Source organism: Talpa occidentalis, unplaced genomic scaffold (assembly GCF_014898055.3).
Source record: "Talpa occidentalis isolate TD23 unplaced genomic scaffold, MPIMG_talOcc4v2.1 talOcc4.8, whole genome shotgun sequence".
Classification (NCBI taxonomy): domain Eukaryota; kingdom Metazoa; phylum Chordata; class Mammalia; order Eulipotyphla; family Talpidae; genus Talpa; species Talpa occidentalis.
This window is the reverse complement of record NW_023605194.1, coordinates 11195513-11209643: the sequence shown is the minus strand read 5'-3', so window position 1 is coordinate 11209643 and position 14131 is coordinate 11195513. Positions and strand designations below refer to the sequence as shown.

General features: G+C 35.0%; 1 protein-coding gene across 3 annotated transcripts in view; it reads left to right on the top strand.

Moving 5' to 3' along the window:
- Positions 1-13256, top strand: part of NHLRC2 (NHL repeat containing 2) — a 35752-nt gene extending 22496 nt beyond the window's left edge. Inside the window, exons 9-12 of one of the 3 annotated variants that reach the window (XR_008549804.1) lie at positions 801-1010; positions 1961-2180; positions 3871-3955; positions 6580-6615. Coding sequence is in view for 1 of the 3 variants with exons in the window: in XM_037498018.2 (XP_037353915.1) it covers positions 801-1010; positions 1961-2180; positions 6580-6836 (687 nt within the window). In the remaining 2 variants the exon portion in view is untranslated. Of the gene's footprint in view, positions 1-800; positions 1011-1960; positions 2181-3870; positions 3956-4477; positions 4766-6579 lie in introns of all 3 variants that reach the window. The other 2 variants (XR_008549803.1, XM_037498018.2) reach the window with 2 other exon arrangements.
- Positions 13257-14131: the final 875 nt, after the last annotated feature.

Here is a 14131-nt window from a genome sequence, read left to right as displayed (position 1 = left end):
AATACAGAGAGGAATAACAATCTCTGACAACTCTATATAAGCCTGTTCTGTTCTTGTCTTGGCCCTTTCTTTGCAAAGAATCTGATGGTACCCTGAGCTAGGCAAAGGACTGAACACATTCCTAATGACTGTAACCACAGGTTGTGCTTTGTAGCTCAGCAGTGCTACTTGGCTATACATCCAGTGAATAAGGGAAGGGGGGCAGCAGGGAAATTAATATGTCAACTAACAAATGAGTATTTTTGAGCTATGGCAGTGCCTGTTAGCAAATAATTCCATTTTCAGCAGCATTTCCATTCTTGTCTCTGTTGGACTGACTATTCAACTGTTTCCATTTTTACTGCATTTTTTTTCTTTGATAATAATGGGAAATGTTAATACTTTGTAATAAGAGACCATAAATTTAATATAATTGAGACTCAAGTCAGAATCATTAAGTTAAACAACATAAGCAGCAAATCCTCAGCTGATATTAGGTGCTATTGAGAAGAAAGGCAGTTCTCACACACCATGGAGGTGTGTCCCATTGTGGAAAAAATAAAATTAAAAAAAATGTTAATTCCAAAAATAATTTCATCAAAGATGGCTTCTAGAAAATAAGGTACAACTAGGGATTTTACAGCTTTTAGTGCTTAGATTTCTCCCCTTAGACTGTAATTGAATGTTTGTTTTTTTAAGAAAATATGGTTATTCTTTTCCTGAAATTTATTAAGAATACGAAATTCTCTAGCTTACTTGATACTATACTTTCTTGCATATGAGATTAATCTTCAAATATATACATTTTTGTTCTTATTTAGGTTAAAGTTGTGGATGCAAAAACAAAAAACTGTACAACATTAGCAGGAACTGGAGATGCAAGTAATGTTATCAGTTCCAGTTTTACTGAGTCAACTTTCAATGAGCCAGGAGGCTTGTGTATTGGAGAGAATGGTCGATTATTATATGTAGCTGACACCAATAATCATGAAATTAAAGTGATGGATTTAGAAACAAAAACAATATCTGTGGTAAGTGCAAGTTAGAAGCTGTCATTTTGAGAATGATCCTGAGCCCCCACAGCACGTACAGGCATTTTGGGTTCGACCATCTATAGCAGTGAGAAAGAAACATATAGGTAGGGCAGAAAGTAAATGCCCACTTCAGAGATATCTTATTTTCTAAAGAAAATCTTTCATTTGTGTTAAGAATTTGAGAAAGACACTGGAAACTAGAAAGAATTTGATGAACTTTCAGGGGGGAAAAAGGCCTCAGAACTGTTAAACGTCCCACTGGACATACAGAGTGCGCCTCCTGAGGCGGTACCCTGTGGTTTCTGTGTGTTCTTGGTCTTTTTTTTTAATGATCCTTAGATTAATATGTCAGCTTTGTTTCCTGTGATTCATCCATTGCCAAATAATCTTTCAAAGGAAGCTCATTTCTCTGTACATTGAAGAGCTCTAGTTAATTTTTAAAGATACAGACATGATGTCAAGAAGAATTTTCATGCTACCTCTTGATGTATTGCATTTGCCTATCCCCTAAAATTCTAGGAATTTTCCCAGGTATATTTTAAACAAAAATACAGTGTTCTCATAACATAACTGTTACTCGTCCTGATATCAACTGCTAATATAAGATGGTCTTATAGTTAGCAATGAAAATTATAAAAGGATGTATAATATAACCACTGTATTTAAATTGGTAAAGTTTTGCTCTAATTTCCTGCCATCTATATAAACATTATAAGACAGTTTTCATCCTTAAGTGTTGGTAATCTTTTGCCTAGATGAAACATTTTCCTAAACCCGCAAGATAATCATGAGAACATTTAAGTAAACACATTCTACTTGAGACTAGAATTACGATTATGCTTCATTGACATAGAACCTCATTTTTTCTACTGAGGCCTAAAAATAAGCTCTCTCACAAGTACTGTGAAGTATTTGTGCTTTAATAAACAGGTTTTTTTATTTCCTAGTTCCCAGTCTTCCAATCTGAAAATGCTGTGGTAGATGGCCCATTACCAGTGGAAAAACAGAAGATGCTGCCCAAGCTGCCTAAATCAGCACCTGTCATTAATCTTGCCTTAGTGGCTGTATCTCCAGGCCAGACTCTTCAGTTCAAGTTAAGATTAGACCTCCCCTCAGGAACAAAGCTAACCGAAGGAGTATCCAGTTGCTGGTTTCTAAGTGCTGAAGGTATGAGAGTAATCTTGCACATGCAAATATTCCATAAATTCTTGACGTTTTAATCGAATATTTTTCCTTACTTGTTATGTAGTATTTTTATTCTGTAGTTGGACAGCATTTGATGGAAGTTATGTGAAAAAAATAGATCCAGATATAGCCTTTTACTTCCTTTTATTAAGGAATAATACAAACTCAAGAGTTGATCATCATTGTCCCCATTTACCACCAGGCAAGTTCAGTCAGAGTGCTATAGTCTCAGACAGGTGGGTCCTTGATCTGAAAGGTACCAAGAGATACTAGCTATTCTAAACCCCTTATTTAAAAGTGAGGAGACTATTGGGCTCAAAGAGATACAGTGATTTACTCCAGGGCATAAATTAGATGAAAAGATGGAATTTGCACCCACTTCCACTAGTTGTTTTTTAAAAGACAAAGTTCAAAACTACAATTACACATTTGGATATTATAAAGTTTCTAGATCTTACTCTTAGTTTCTGTACTTAACCCCTGCTGGTTTGTGGGTCAGCCCCTGTCCACAGACCACACTTTTAGTGACACTGTTTAGATCACTCGTGCATAAGGGATCAAAAAGAGGAGGAGGAACCAGCAAGGAAGGTTGAAAAGTAAGCAGATAGGAGGAACAGTGAGCAACTATATCAGATGTTACTTATAGGGCAGGTAAGATAAGGACTAAGAATTATTTGTCATTGATTTAATGGCATAAATCAACCAGAGCTGTTCAGAGTGGTAGAGGGAAATGCCTGTTTAGAGCATGTTAAAAAGAATAGGTGAGGAACTGAAGAAATCAAATGTAGGCAACTATTTCAGGACTTCAGCTAAAAAGATAAAATAGAACAGTTGCTAAAATGGAAAAAGGCATTTGAAAGAACGACATATTTGTTATATTGATTGCAAGATCCAATAGAAAAAAAAAATATGTGTGGTGGGGCTGGGTATCTTTAAAGATATGAGATCTAGTGCACAAACGGAAGACTGGCCTTTGCCGAGAATGTGGACATATTTCCACAGTAAGGAGGAGACCCAATGTGTAAGCCAGAGGTCTAGATGGGTATCTGTGGAGGTAGGTGTTCATGGAACCTCTTCTCTGAATGCCGAGCATGAGTGAGAGAGGGGAGAGAAGGTTTCAGAGGCCTCAAGAGAAAACAGGATCATCTGGAAGGATGAGAGGGAAGGAGAGTGATTGTTGCAGCCCTAAGGCTCCACTTGAGGGCTCCGCATTATAAATGTAAAGGCAGGCGGCTGCTTTTCTCCAGCTGTGTGTAACAACAAGTGTGCAGCTGGTGTAGGTGGAATGTTAACTCCGAGTGTTAATTAGCAGGTCTGCTAATTAATCAGCTTATGTTTTTAGGAGTCCTGATTCAGTATTGTTTACCACTATAACTTCCACTAACAATGATATAAATTTCACAGAATCTGTTCTAAAGAATTTAATTTTCCCCTGGAGTATAATATTTTAAAAAATACATATGATTTCTTTAAAGTAACTTGATATCGGCTTCTTCCAGTTCGGTTCTTTAGTTTTATTTATTATTATCTCGTATAAGACTATCTTATGGAGATAGCCTCTGTCACATTCTTTAGTCCTCTCAATGAAAATGCTGTTCATTTTATTTCAATAGTATCATTAAGACTTGATTTACCAGTTATTAAGCCTGAAGCTGCGTTTTCTTCTTTAAAGATGCCAGAAGTAGAATCTGAGCCCCGTCACTTGCTTACTACAAGAAAGTGAATGCCAAAGCCATATCTTCAAGTATGCCATTCAGGTAGAAGAATAAAGCATTGTTGGAGGATATGTAATTGAATACAAATGAATTACTATGATCAGAACCCAGGCAGAACCTTTGTCCTCACTCACTAATTTGTGATCTTTTAATCTAAAAACACTTCCTTGTCTGAGTTCATTCTCAAAGTATTCAGTTACTGTAAATTATGTAAAGACTTGAATGTGTGTTTGAATCACTGTGAACTAGTTCCTTTTATCATGAATTTATAACAAAAGATCTGTGTACTGCTTGTTTTACAGCAGTACTTCCCAATATCTCTCGCAGAGTGGACAACATTTTAAAAGTGTACTACTAGTGTTCCAAAACTAAATTCTGACTTCTTGTCTCTAATGATCTTACTCTGTTCTCCCACGTGAAAGTCTCCCACGCTCTTTCACACGTTCTCATTTACGATCCCATTTCCTCCCAACTCCTCTTCCCTCATGCCCTCTCACACACTTTTCTTTTGTACATTATCCAGATCCAGGCTTGATGCCTTCTTACCTTGGTATGTTCTGACAGTGCTGGCTGCTGGCTGCAACTACTCTTGGTATCCGAAAGCAAGAGAACAGAGAGATCTTGCTGGAGGCTGGTGAGGAGGTGACTGAGCATGTGGGGAAACCACCCCCGCTCACGCTTCTCAAGGGAGAGCACTGAGCCGAGCAGGATTAGGAGGACATTTGCAGCTATCATGTGGACAGAGGAATGTCAAACCCTGACTACTCCATAGTCCTCGGTAGACGCAGAGCAAGTCCTGGACTGCCAGTTTGACTGTTCTGATTGTGCCCATTAGTCTGAAAGACTCATCAGGTGGAAATTACTGTTAATTTCTTTGTATTTAAAGAGCTATATACTGATTTTTAAAATAGGATATTGACAGATGAACGTATTTAACTATTCTTTGTCAAATACACATTGTTACTGAGTCATTGGAATACAAAATAACAGTGTTAAGGAAAAGTGAAGTCATCTTTAGCGAAAATTCTTAGCCGTTTTATCATTTGTCCCAGATAGTGGCTCCAGTTTAATTGCGTAGGGACAAGTGATCTTTCAGGCAAGAATCATAACAATGTGAGGTATTTGAAAATTATTTATTTTGTAGAGTATAATGTCCTATGATTAATGAACATTTTTCTTCTTCACTGGTTATTTAGAGACAGGAACACTTACTTTAACTGAATTTTGGTCTGTATAATCTTAGTCATCATATGTAAAAGCTTTAAGCCAAAAAAAGTAAGAAGCATGAAAGTACCACTAACATATTAATAATTTCACAAATTCCATGTGTGATGTATCTGAAAAATATCTGAAGAAACTTTTTCTGTGTTTTATTTCTAGAATTGAACATTAAAATAACATAATTTATTGTTTTCCTGATTTGACTTAAAATATAAGAAGTTCCCTATTAACCTGTGATCTAGCAAAGTAAAGCTTAATTTTCAGTCTAGAAATAAGCAAAGAAGGCGAAAGAATTGTTGAGAATTTTTAGAGAGTTGTTTAATAAAATCTCTTTACTCAACTCTTCATATTCACATCTTTCGCTCTCTCTACTCTTTTTGACATAATTTTTCCAAGTCTGTTTTCAATCACCAGCCTGTTAAAAGAATAAACTAAAGGAGAGTAAAAGGCCAGTGAGTTTGTTGACTCATCCGGAAATCAAGGGGAAAAAACAGAAAAACTGAAAGTAGACATACGAGTCCATCACCACTGAGCAGATGGACCAGTTGTGTACATGTAGGCCCAAGGCATTGGCAAATCACAGGTTATGTTCAGTGCACCCTTTGGTAAATCATTTATATGTTCGGTGTGCTCTATTTAAGATGTGGAAAAATACATCCTGCATTTCCCACAGGCTGACTCCTGACACCCATTCCCTTCTAAACAGACACTGTGTGTCTTCAGTGTGACACTTGTGTTGTTCTGAGAGAAGGAACTGGGTAAATACAGTTTAAAAATATTAATGCTGGAAGACTTAAAGATTTTTAGCGGTTTATTACTTTTGTTATATAGATATTCTATGTATTAAAATGAGGTAAACAAAAAATTTTGTTTTTATATTGTTTGAACCCTGGGAATAATATATACAGTGTTGCTTATTTCTAAAAAAGAATCAGTGTTTTTGATTGTTATCTTTGGATAGTCAAAAATTCACCACTATGTTAATTTGAAAGTCACTGCAGAGTTATGCTTGCATTTGTATTCTCCAGATACAGTTTATTTTGTAGTTTTCATATATTTCTCAACACTTTTATCTGGTGAAAATGATCTATTTTCTGAAGCATCCTACATTTATTTCCAGAAGTTAATAGGTTTCATTTTTAATTTTAGAGATTAAGAATCTATAGTCCTATTTGCAATAATTGGCTTGATTTCAATAGAAATTTATTTTACAGTATTCAAGCAAAGGAAGAATTTTAGTAATTTGATATCAAGACTGGTAGCTTCTCATGAGTGGACATTGTATCTTATTTTCATGTTTCTGTCCCTCACACAGAGCACAATGCCTGGCACTTAGAGGCTTTCAGCAAATACTTAGTGATTGAATGAAGCTAGTCTTCAAGAGGTTTATCTGATTTCCTGCTTGTCTTGTTATGCAATCATAATAGTTTACTTTTATTTTTTAGGCAATGAATGGCTTCTTCAAGGACAGAATCCTTTTGGGGAAATAGAGAACATTTCCAATCAACCAACAGTCCCACTGCAGATTCCTAGAGATTGCTTATCATCAGAAGTCATTATATCTGTCAGTGTGTTTCTCTATTACTGCAGCACAGACAGCAGTGCCTGTATGATGAAGGGAATTTTATTCAATCAGCCTTTACAGATAACTGATCAACAACGAGATTGCATAGCTCCAATAGAGCTGGGGTATGTATTTTAACCAGTGGGCTGGCAACCTAGCCCGTCAAGTCACCTGTCTCCTCCCTTCCCATTACTGCAGTTTATGAGAAGAAACTTTATGGCCACTTTTGGAGACTGAGAAATTGGTTACTAAGTTCCTGCAACTGGTACCAAAATAAAACTCTGCTCCTTATTTATTATAAACAGCTCCTTCATTCTGGCTGTGTACTGGCTAAGTCACTGATTATTGTTTGACCCATGAAGTTATAATCTATGCTGCTATTTGACACGAGACTTAAGTCAACACTACATTATAGCATATTATCATGAGATAATTTGTAGTGAGTACTGATAATGATACCAAATATTTCAACTTTTTCTACCTTTATTAATAGCAAGCAGCACATTTGTATGTGTAAATTTCACAATAACTTTAAACACAACTTAAGATCCATGATGTTTATAAGGACATCTTCCATTCAAGGCAAAAGGTCTGTTTTGATTAAGCAAAAAAAAAAAAGTCTTCTTATCACAGAAGCTTAACAAATACCTGAGTGGTAAATACATTTAAAGAGAATTTCAGTCTTTTTAATACAAGTTATTTGTTATTTTTAACATACCGTTGTTTAATGCCTTACAACTCTAGACAGAAAAAAAAGCAAAGCTCAAGTCTAGGACATGCAGACTCACTGGTTGAACATTTTTCTAAATAAAGTCTTAACAGATAATGAATGAGTCCCCAGAAATATTGTGACTTCAAGGAGAAAGGGGGGTCAGGAACATATTACTGTCTGTGATACTATTTAACCACAGATAATTAATTGTGGCAGCTGGCTATGATGTAAATGGGTATGTGTGTTTTGGAAATTTACATTTCACTTGTAAGCATTAAATGGAGATTTATTGGGTTTTGGTTTTTTGTTATCGTGTTGAGAATTTAAATTATCATTTATTTTGATGTTTTTAGAAATCACTTTTAAGCCATCAAAGTAAAAATTACATACATTATGCTATTAATAGGTAAAGTATGTCCTAATATATTATAATCTTAAAATAGTAAGGCTGAAACATACAATGACTGATGAAAATGTTTAGGAGCTGTTTTTCTAACCATAAAAGAAATAGTTTTTGTTGCCTTTTCTTGTTTTCACTAAAACTAATTCAACATGTTTGTTATTTAATAAGCTTACACGATTTTAAAAACATGAGGTGAACCGTATTTATCTGATAAAATATTTATAGAAAATATGGCATAATACTTCAAATACAGTGTTAAATTTGAAGTATAATCTTTTATGCACCATCATCTACCTATTTATCTATTTTTAAAGTTAGGTTTTCAACATACTCATTCACTTGTGTCCAGGTCAGCTGAATTGCTGAAGGAAATATACAGATCATGACTTTGCTTTAATTTGTATGTTGCTAAACTTATGTTTAAAGTATTAATGTAAAATTGAAAGGATAATTACCTCATAAACCTTTTCTCTCCACAAGAAATATGTCATTCTGCAAAAAAGGATATATAACATTAATATTCTCTTCTATGGAAAATAGGCCATACTCATTTTTTAAATCTCCTTTCATTTATTATACTACTAATTTCCAATTGCACAGGATGAGAATATTTTGGCTGGATCTTTTCCTGCTTAAGGACATAAACAGTTTTAGTAAATGGACAGCTTTAACTTGCTAATTTAAGAATAATAATTCTGTAATACAACACACATATATGTATTATATATTTTCACATACCTCATAGATACTTATATTTTTCTTTAATGTATCTTTTGAATAGAGAGAGTTTTAGGTTAGTATGAAGTTTATACTTTTCTTGACTTTCAAAGTAATTTTATCAACCATTCTTATTACCTAGCCACCAGTCTGTATCGTTTTTTACATATAAAATATTATTTATATGGATTACAGTGTGATTCCTTTTCACTCATACTAAAGCAATGTAAATAGATTTCTAGAATTTATGACTAATATAAACCTTTCACATAAGAGGAAGCACAAAATGTGTATTTTTAAAATTCTTTGTCCTTGTCTGCCTTCTGTTTTCTATCAGGACTTATATATATATTATTTTAACTTTCACTTTTCATGCATAAATTATTCTCTCCATTGTTTAAAAAGAGCAGATTTAGTGTCACTTTAATCAAAATGCCAGTAATGTGATATTACATACACTTTGACATATGCTTGGAATCTTTGCCCTAAATTATTCTGCTAGTTTGTTAGTATATTTTTCTGCCACTCTTTGTGATATCATTTCACGAATGGTAGAATTTTTTCCTCTGAAATTATACTCAGGATTGATATGATCCCTGAACAGAATCTCATCTTGAATATTCTTTCTCAAGCAAATATTTAACTTATTTCATAAGGGGAAAACTTGGCGGTTTAATCAACCATAAGTGTACCTTTGGCAGAGTTCACTGACTAAAAAACAAATTTTTCCTTCACCATTCTAATTATATTTACTTAAAGTATCAGGCCTGCAGAAAGCTATAAATCTTAACACATCCCCTCCAAAATTTGTGTGGACAAGTGTATAGGTATTTGCATATATATACACAGATAGAAAAATCAACTCAAATCTCTCTCATAAGTCCTCTTATGGATAATATGCTTTTGAGTTAATACTCTTTGCTTGTTTTTCCATAGTTGGAAAATTTGGAAGGCTACTGAAAATACAGATCTCTGTAATATAATAATTTCTGCCTGCATAAAATTTTACTATTGATTTATATCTTCCAACTAAGGACTACAGAAAAGCCATTATATTTCACATCATGTTTAAAAACAATCAGCAAAAACTAAATTCCATAGTTCACAATTGCATAAAAATACCTACAGAGGGACTATGTCAATAGTGCTTCTCCAGAATGATGGAATTTTGGGTACTTTTATTTTAATCTATGTTTTGGTTTTTTTTTTTCCTGTGAGCAATATGTTATTTTCAAATAAGCCCCTTCTCCCCCCAAAAAATAACTAGAAATGCTTAAATGCTTTGTAAAGATTTCAAATGAACTGGATAGTAAGAACTACTATATAATATCTCTTCTAAAATTATTTTATTACCAAAGATCAGACCATAATTTGGAGCCTTTTGATCTGTTAGATGTCTTATGTATGCGATCTGGTGAAGATAAAAATAATTAATGGCTTTTTCTTTGGGTGTTTCTATTGTGTGGGGTAGCAGAGTAGTTGAGGGTGGGCTTCATAATCCATTTGAATTCTAACCCTGTGAAATGGGGCTGCTAGACTTACCTCAGGAGTTGCTCTGAGGATTTAATAAAATGTGTTTGTAAAGCACTTATAAGCAACTAATTAATGATACTACTAGCTATTGGCTTAATAATACTGGTAATAATAATTGATGACCATAAACATGTGGCTTGACATTTTCTTTGCAACCACAGTTTCTAAGGAAAAATACTATTCTCCCAGCTAATTGAGAGACATTGTTTCATAATAAAGTATAATACTATTTTATAAATTATCGTTATCAGAAGCATACCTCCAGTTTTATTTATTTTTTAATGTAAAGACCTTCTGGACCTATGATTAGTAAACTTCCTTTGAGGGGATCCAGACAAACTCACCCTGAGCCACATTCCTGTAACTTTTCTACTGGCGCTTTACAAATTCTGCCAAGTGCCTTTCGTGCATTTTGCCCCAGTGGAACTTCATTGTAACCTGTGAATCACACAAGTAGACTTTTGTCCATATTATAGATGAGGAAACAGCTTTAGAATGTTGGTGACTTATCTCAAGATCAGAAAGTTCCCAGAATAATGCCTGGTGCCAGAGCCGTGCCTGGAAGGAGCGGTGGCCTACTCAGTTGTGTTAATTAAAGGTAAATACTGACTGCCAGATCTTTTTTTTTGAACACAGGTCTCCTAATTCTTAGCTCTGCTCCTAGAGGTAGAGTGAAAACAAACTATGGAATTGAAAGTCTATATTTACTTTTATGACTGCTTTCTCCATCCTTGGCAGTATTTAAATAAAATAATAACTAAATTTACTGATTGCTCGCTCTGTATTTGCACTTTTCTAAGTGCTTTGTATGTATTAACTCATTTAATCCTCACAACAACCTTATGGGGAAAGTAATATTTTTCCCTATTTCCCTGATGAGGAAACTGAGACAAAGTTATAAGCAGTTACACCAGCGCGATCAAGGACCCATGTTCAGGAAGTAGCTGAACCTGGATGAGTCTGCTCCGCACTTTCGCTCTCACCTCTCAGGGTAGTTTTTTAAGACAAATCTTTCATAGTTATAGGTTGTCACTAATCGCGCCAACAAACCCCAAAAGCCCTAGTGATGATTGCTTTAGAAATTTAAAATAAATCCCTTACTTAATATTAGCTTTGGGACTTTTCATTAGACACACTTATCCATCAGCACTTGCAACAGTCTGCATAATTGTTGTTGCCCAAAAGATTTTATCTCCCCTTTTTTCTTAAATTCAGGTATTATCCACAGGTTTTTTTTGGTTTTTGACAGATGGATACATTAAAGAATTCTTTAAAGAATTCAGTTAGTTCCAACAATGATGTTTTAATTGGTCTTCAAAAGGTGATTCTAAAACCTTGTCATAAATTGTAACTGAATTCTTAGCACAAGATTGTCGCAAACCTTAAGAAGCTTGTTCATATTTAAGAAAGTTTTGTTTTAATAACTAAGTGAGCTCCAGAAACATGATATTTGGCCAATTTGTTCATATGTTTACAAGTCCTCAGCTTAGTTGCTTCATAAATAACACTGGTGGGTACCCACCCCCAAATATATGCAATTCTAGTATAGTAGAGTCTTCACCAGCTTTAACTGTTATTCAAAAGAATGAAGTAAAAGGTTTATCCAGGTGCAGGAATGTAAGCATCTTTTCATTGTTAAATAGTTTGCTGATTTAAGTAATAGTAGAATTTGTTAATTCTGTTATAAAATCCCATTCTAAAATCCATAAGGAAATGTACATCAGCTGAAAACAGTAATGGTGCCATGCTTTAGAAGCAGAATTTACTGTTAATCACCAAGATTTCCTCCTTTTCTTCCTCCTGTGGGACATAGTGCTTTTTAAGAACAATTCACACCAACAATAAGTGACTGGTCCTAAATAAGTAAAAATTGGCTAAGACAAAGAATGACGGTGAAGTTAGAGCTTCACTAATCTGTCCTGTGCACTCCGTGGCCAGCCAGCCTTTCACCTGTAGTCTGCAGGTTAGTTGGCTGCTTCCGGTTCCCGGCAGCTGGTCTGACTGCAGAGGGCCAAGTGACTCAGCTCTGTGGCTGCTCCCTTTCTGTTTCTCGGTGTGCGGGTTTGGTTTAATCATTTTCAGAGGTTAGAGTTTGGAAGTGAAAACCCTAGATACTTGTTGTGGAATGTTTGCCTACTTACAGTTGTTTGGTGTGTCCCTCCTCTTTGCGGGCATGTCAACTCTCAAGTGAACCAAAGGACATTTTGTTCTCTCGAAAGCTCCACCACCAAAAGGAAAGAATCACAAGTATTTCTAAACTAACTTTCCTGCCTATATCAGCAACACAAGCACAGAGAGAGCACCAACCCACCAGAGTCAAAAGCATTTGTGTAGCCAGCAGGCATGGTCTGGTGAGCCCCTTGCTGGTTAAGCAGTGACTCGCGGACCTGGTGGTCTTCAGTAAGGCACAGTTCAGCAAAGATGTCAGATTCTTTTAATTTTGAAAACATGAAGCTGTGAGTTACATGGACAAGCAGAATTTACCTTTTGCTTTTCGTATACTTGTTTACCTTTCCAATAAAGTAGAATTAAACTTCATAATGTTGATGATTAAAAGGAGGGAAAAATCAACCCTCAGATTTAAACATGCCCTGTTTAAACAGTATTTTTATGACTTTTTTTAATCTGGTATATTATGCTGATGAGAAATATAGGTTAAGGTATATAGGGTAAAACATTAGTTGATAAATTATGATAATGAAAGGTAAAAATAGACACCTTCCTATCTAGAAATTGAGGAAGGACTTTGCCGTGTAACTGTCCTCTGTTTATAGAATATGTAGTCACTACTCTTCGTCCCAGCAGAAATACGTTCATTCTGTCAGCATGTACAGGATGGGCTACCTGTTTTGTTCATTACATTATTCAAAACACAAGTTTTTGTTTGTATAGAGTTGAAATGTATTGTTCATGAATGTCTGTGATACTCATCAAATTTACCTGTAAAAAATATACCAACACAATGGGCCTCCCTGGTGGTGCAAGGGGTTAAGCACCGCACTATGAAGCAATCCTCAGCCTCTGCGGCACGAGTTCAATGCCCGGTGGGCCAGGGAGTAACCCACATGGCGCAGCAGACCTCTCCTGACTCGCCCTTTGCTCCCCTCAGCAATGTACTTCAGTCAATCTGCCTGTTCTGTTCCCCACTCTGTCTCTGGTGAATCCTCTCACACACACACACCCCCGCCCGTCCCCCCCCCCCCCGCATCTCTGGCCTGTTTTCCCACTCTTGTATAGCATAAATAAACAAATCTTAAAAAAAAAAAAATATATATATATATATATATATATATATATATATATATACACCAACACTTCTTCTCCACACCTTAGGCTTCCCTTGCTTTGAAAACAATAGTTTCTGTAGAAGTTTCAGGAAACTATGGAACACAAATTACAGCTACAGCAGGGTAATTTTGTTGTAATTTTTTTTCCTGAAATTCCTAATATTTCCGTTTCAAAGGAAGAGAATAGTACCCTGTGTGACTTTAAATTAATTTCTCTATATTTTGAAGTTTACCCGCCTAATTATATTTACATAGGTTACAATATTTTTTTTAAGTTTGAAAATCTCAGTGTTAGGGTGCACTGAGAGCTGATCTAGAAATTTCTTTAGTAACTGTCGTGGACTATGGACAAATCTAAGTTTGCTGTGTGATATATATACACATATATATGTGCTGTGTGATACATATATTCATAAATTGTCAAGTTTTAGAAATTCACACTTTCCCCATCTTTTGTGTGGTTTTATTTGTGAGAATAGAATTAGTCTGCTCTGCTGAATTCAGTATCTGTCATTCCAAAGTTTTGATCATATTTATTTTTTTCTCCAAAGATAAATATAATGATCTGATTTACAAGTTCGTGTATTGATACTTCTAGACATGGTCTAGGTCTAAAAGGATTTACTTGGCCTGCATTTTTTAAGTGTTTCGTGTAGACAGATTAATATATTTTTATACAACACTATTTCTACACTTATTTCAAGACTTATTTTCAATGACTTTTTCAAGTGTATATGTTAACTGAAAATTGGGATGAGTGTGCGAGGCCTTCATTACCAAC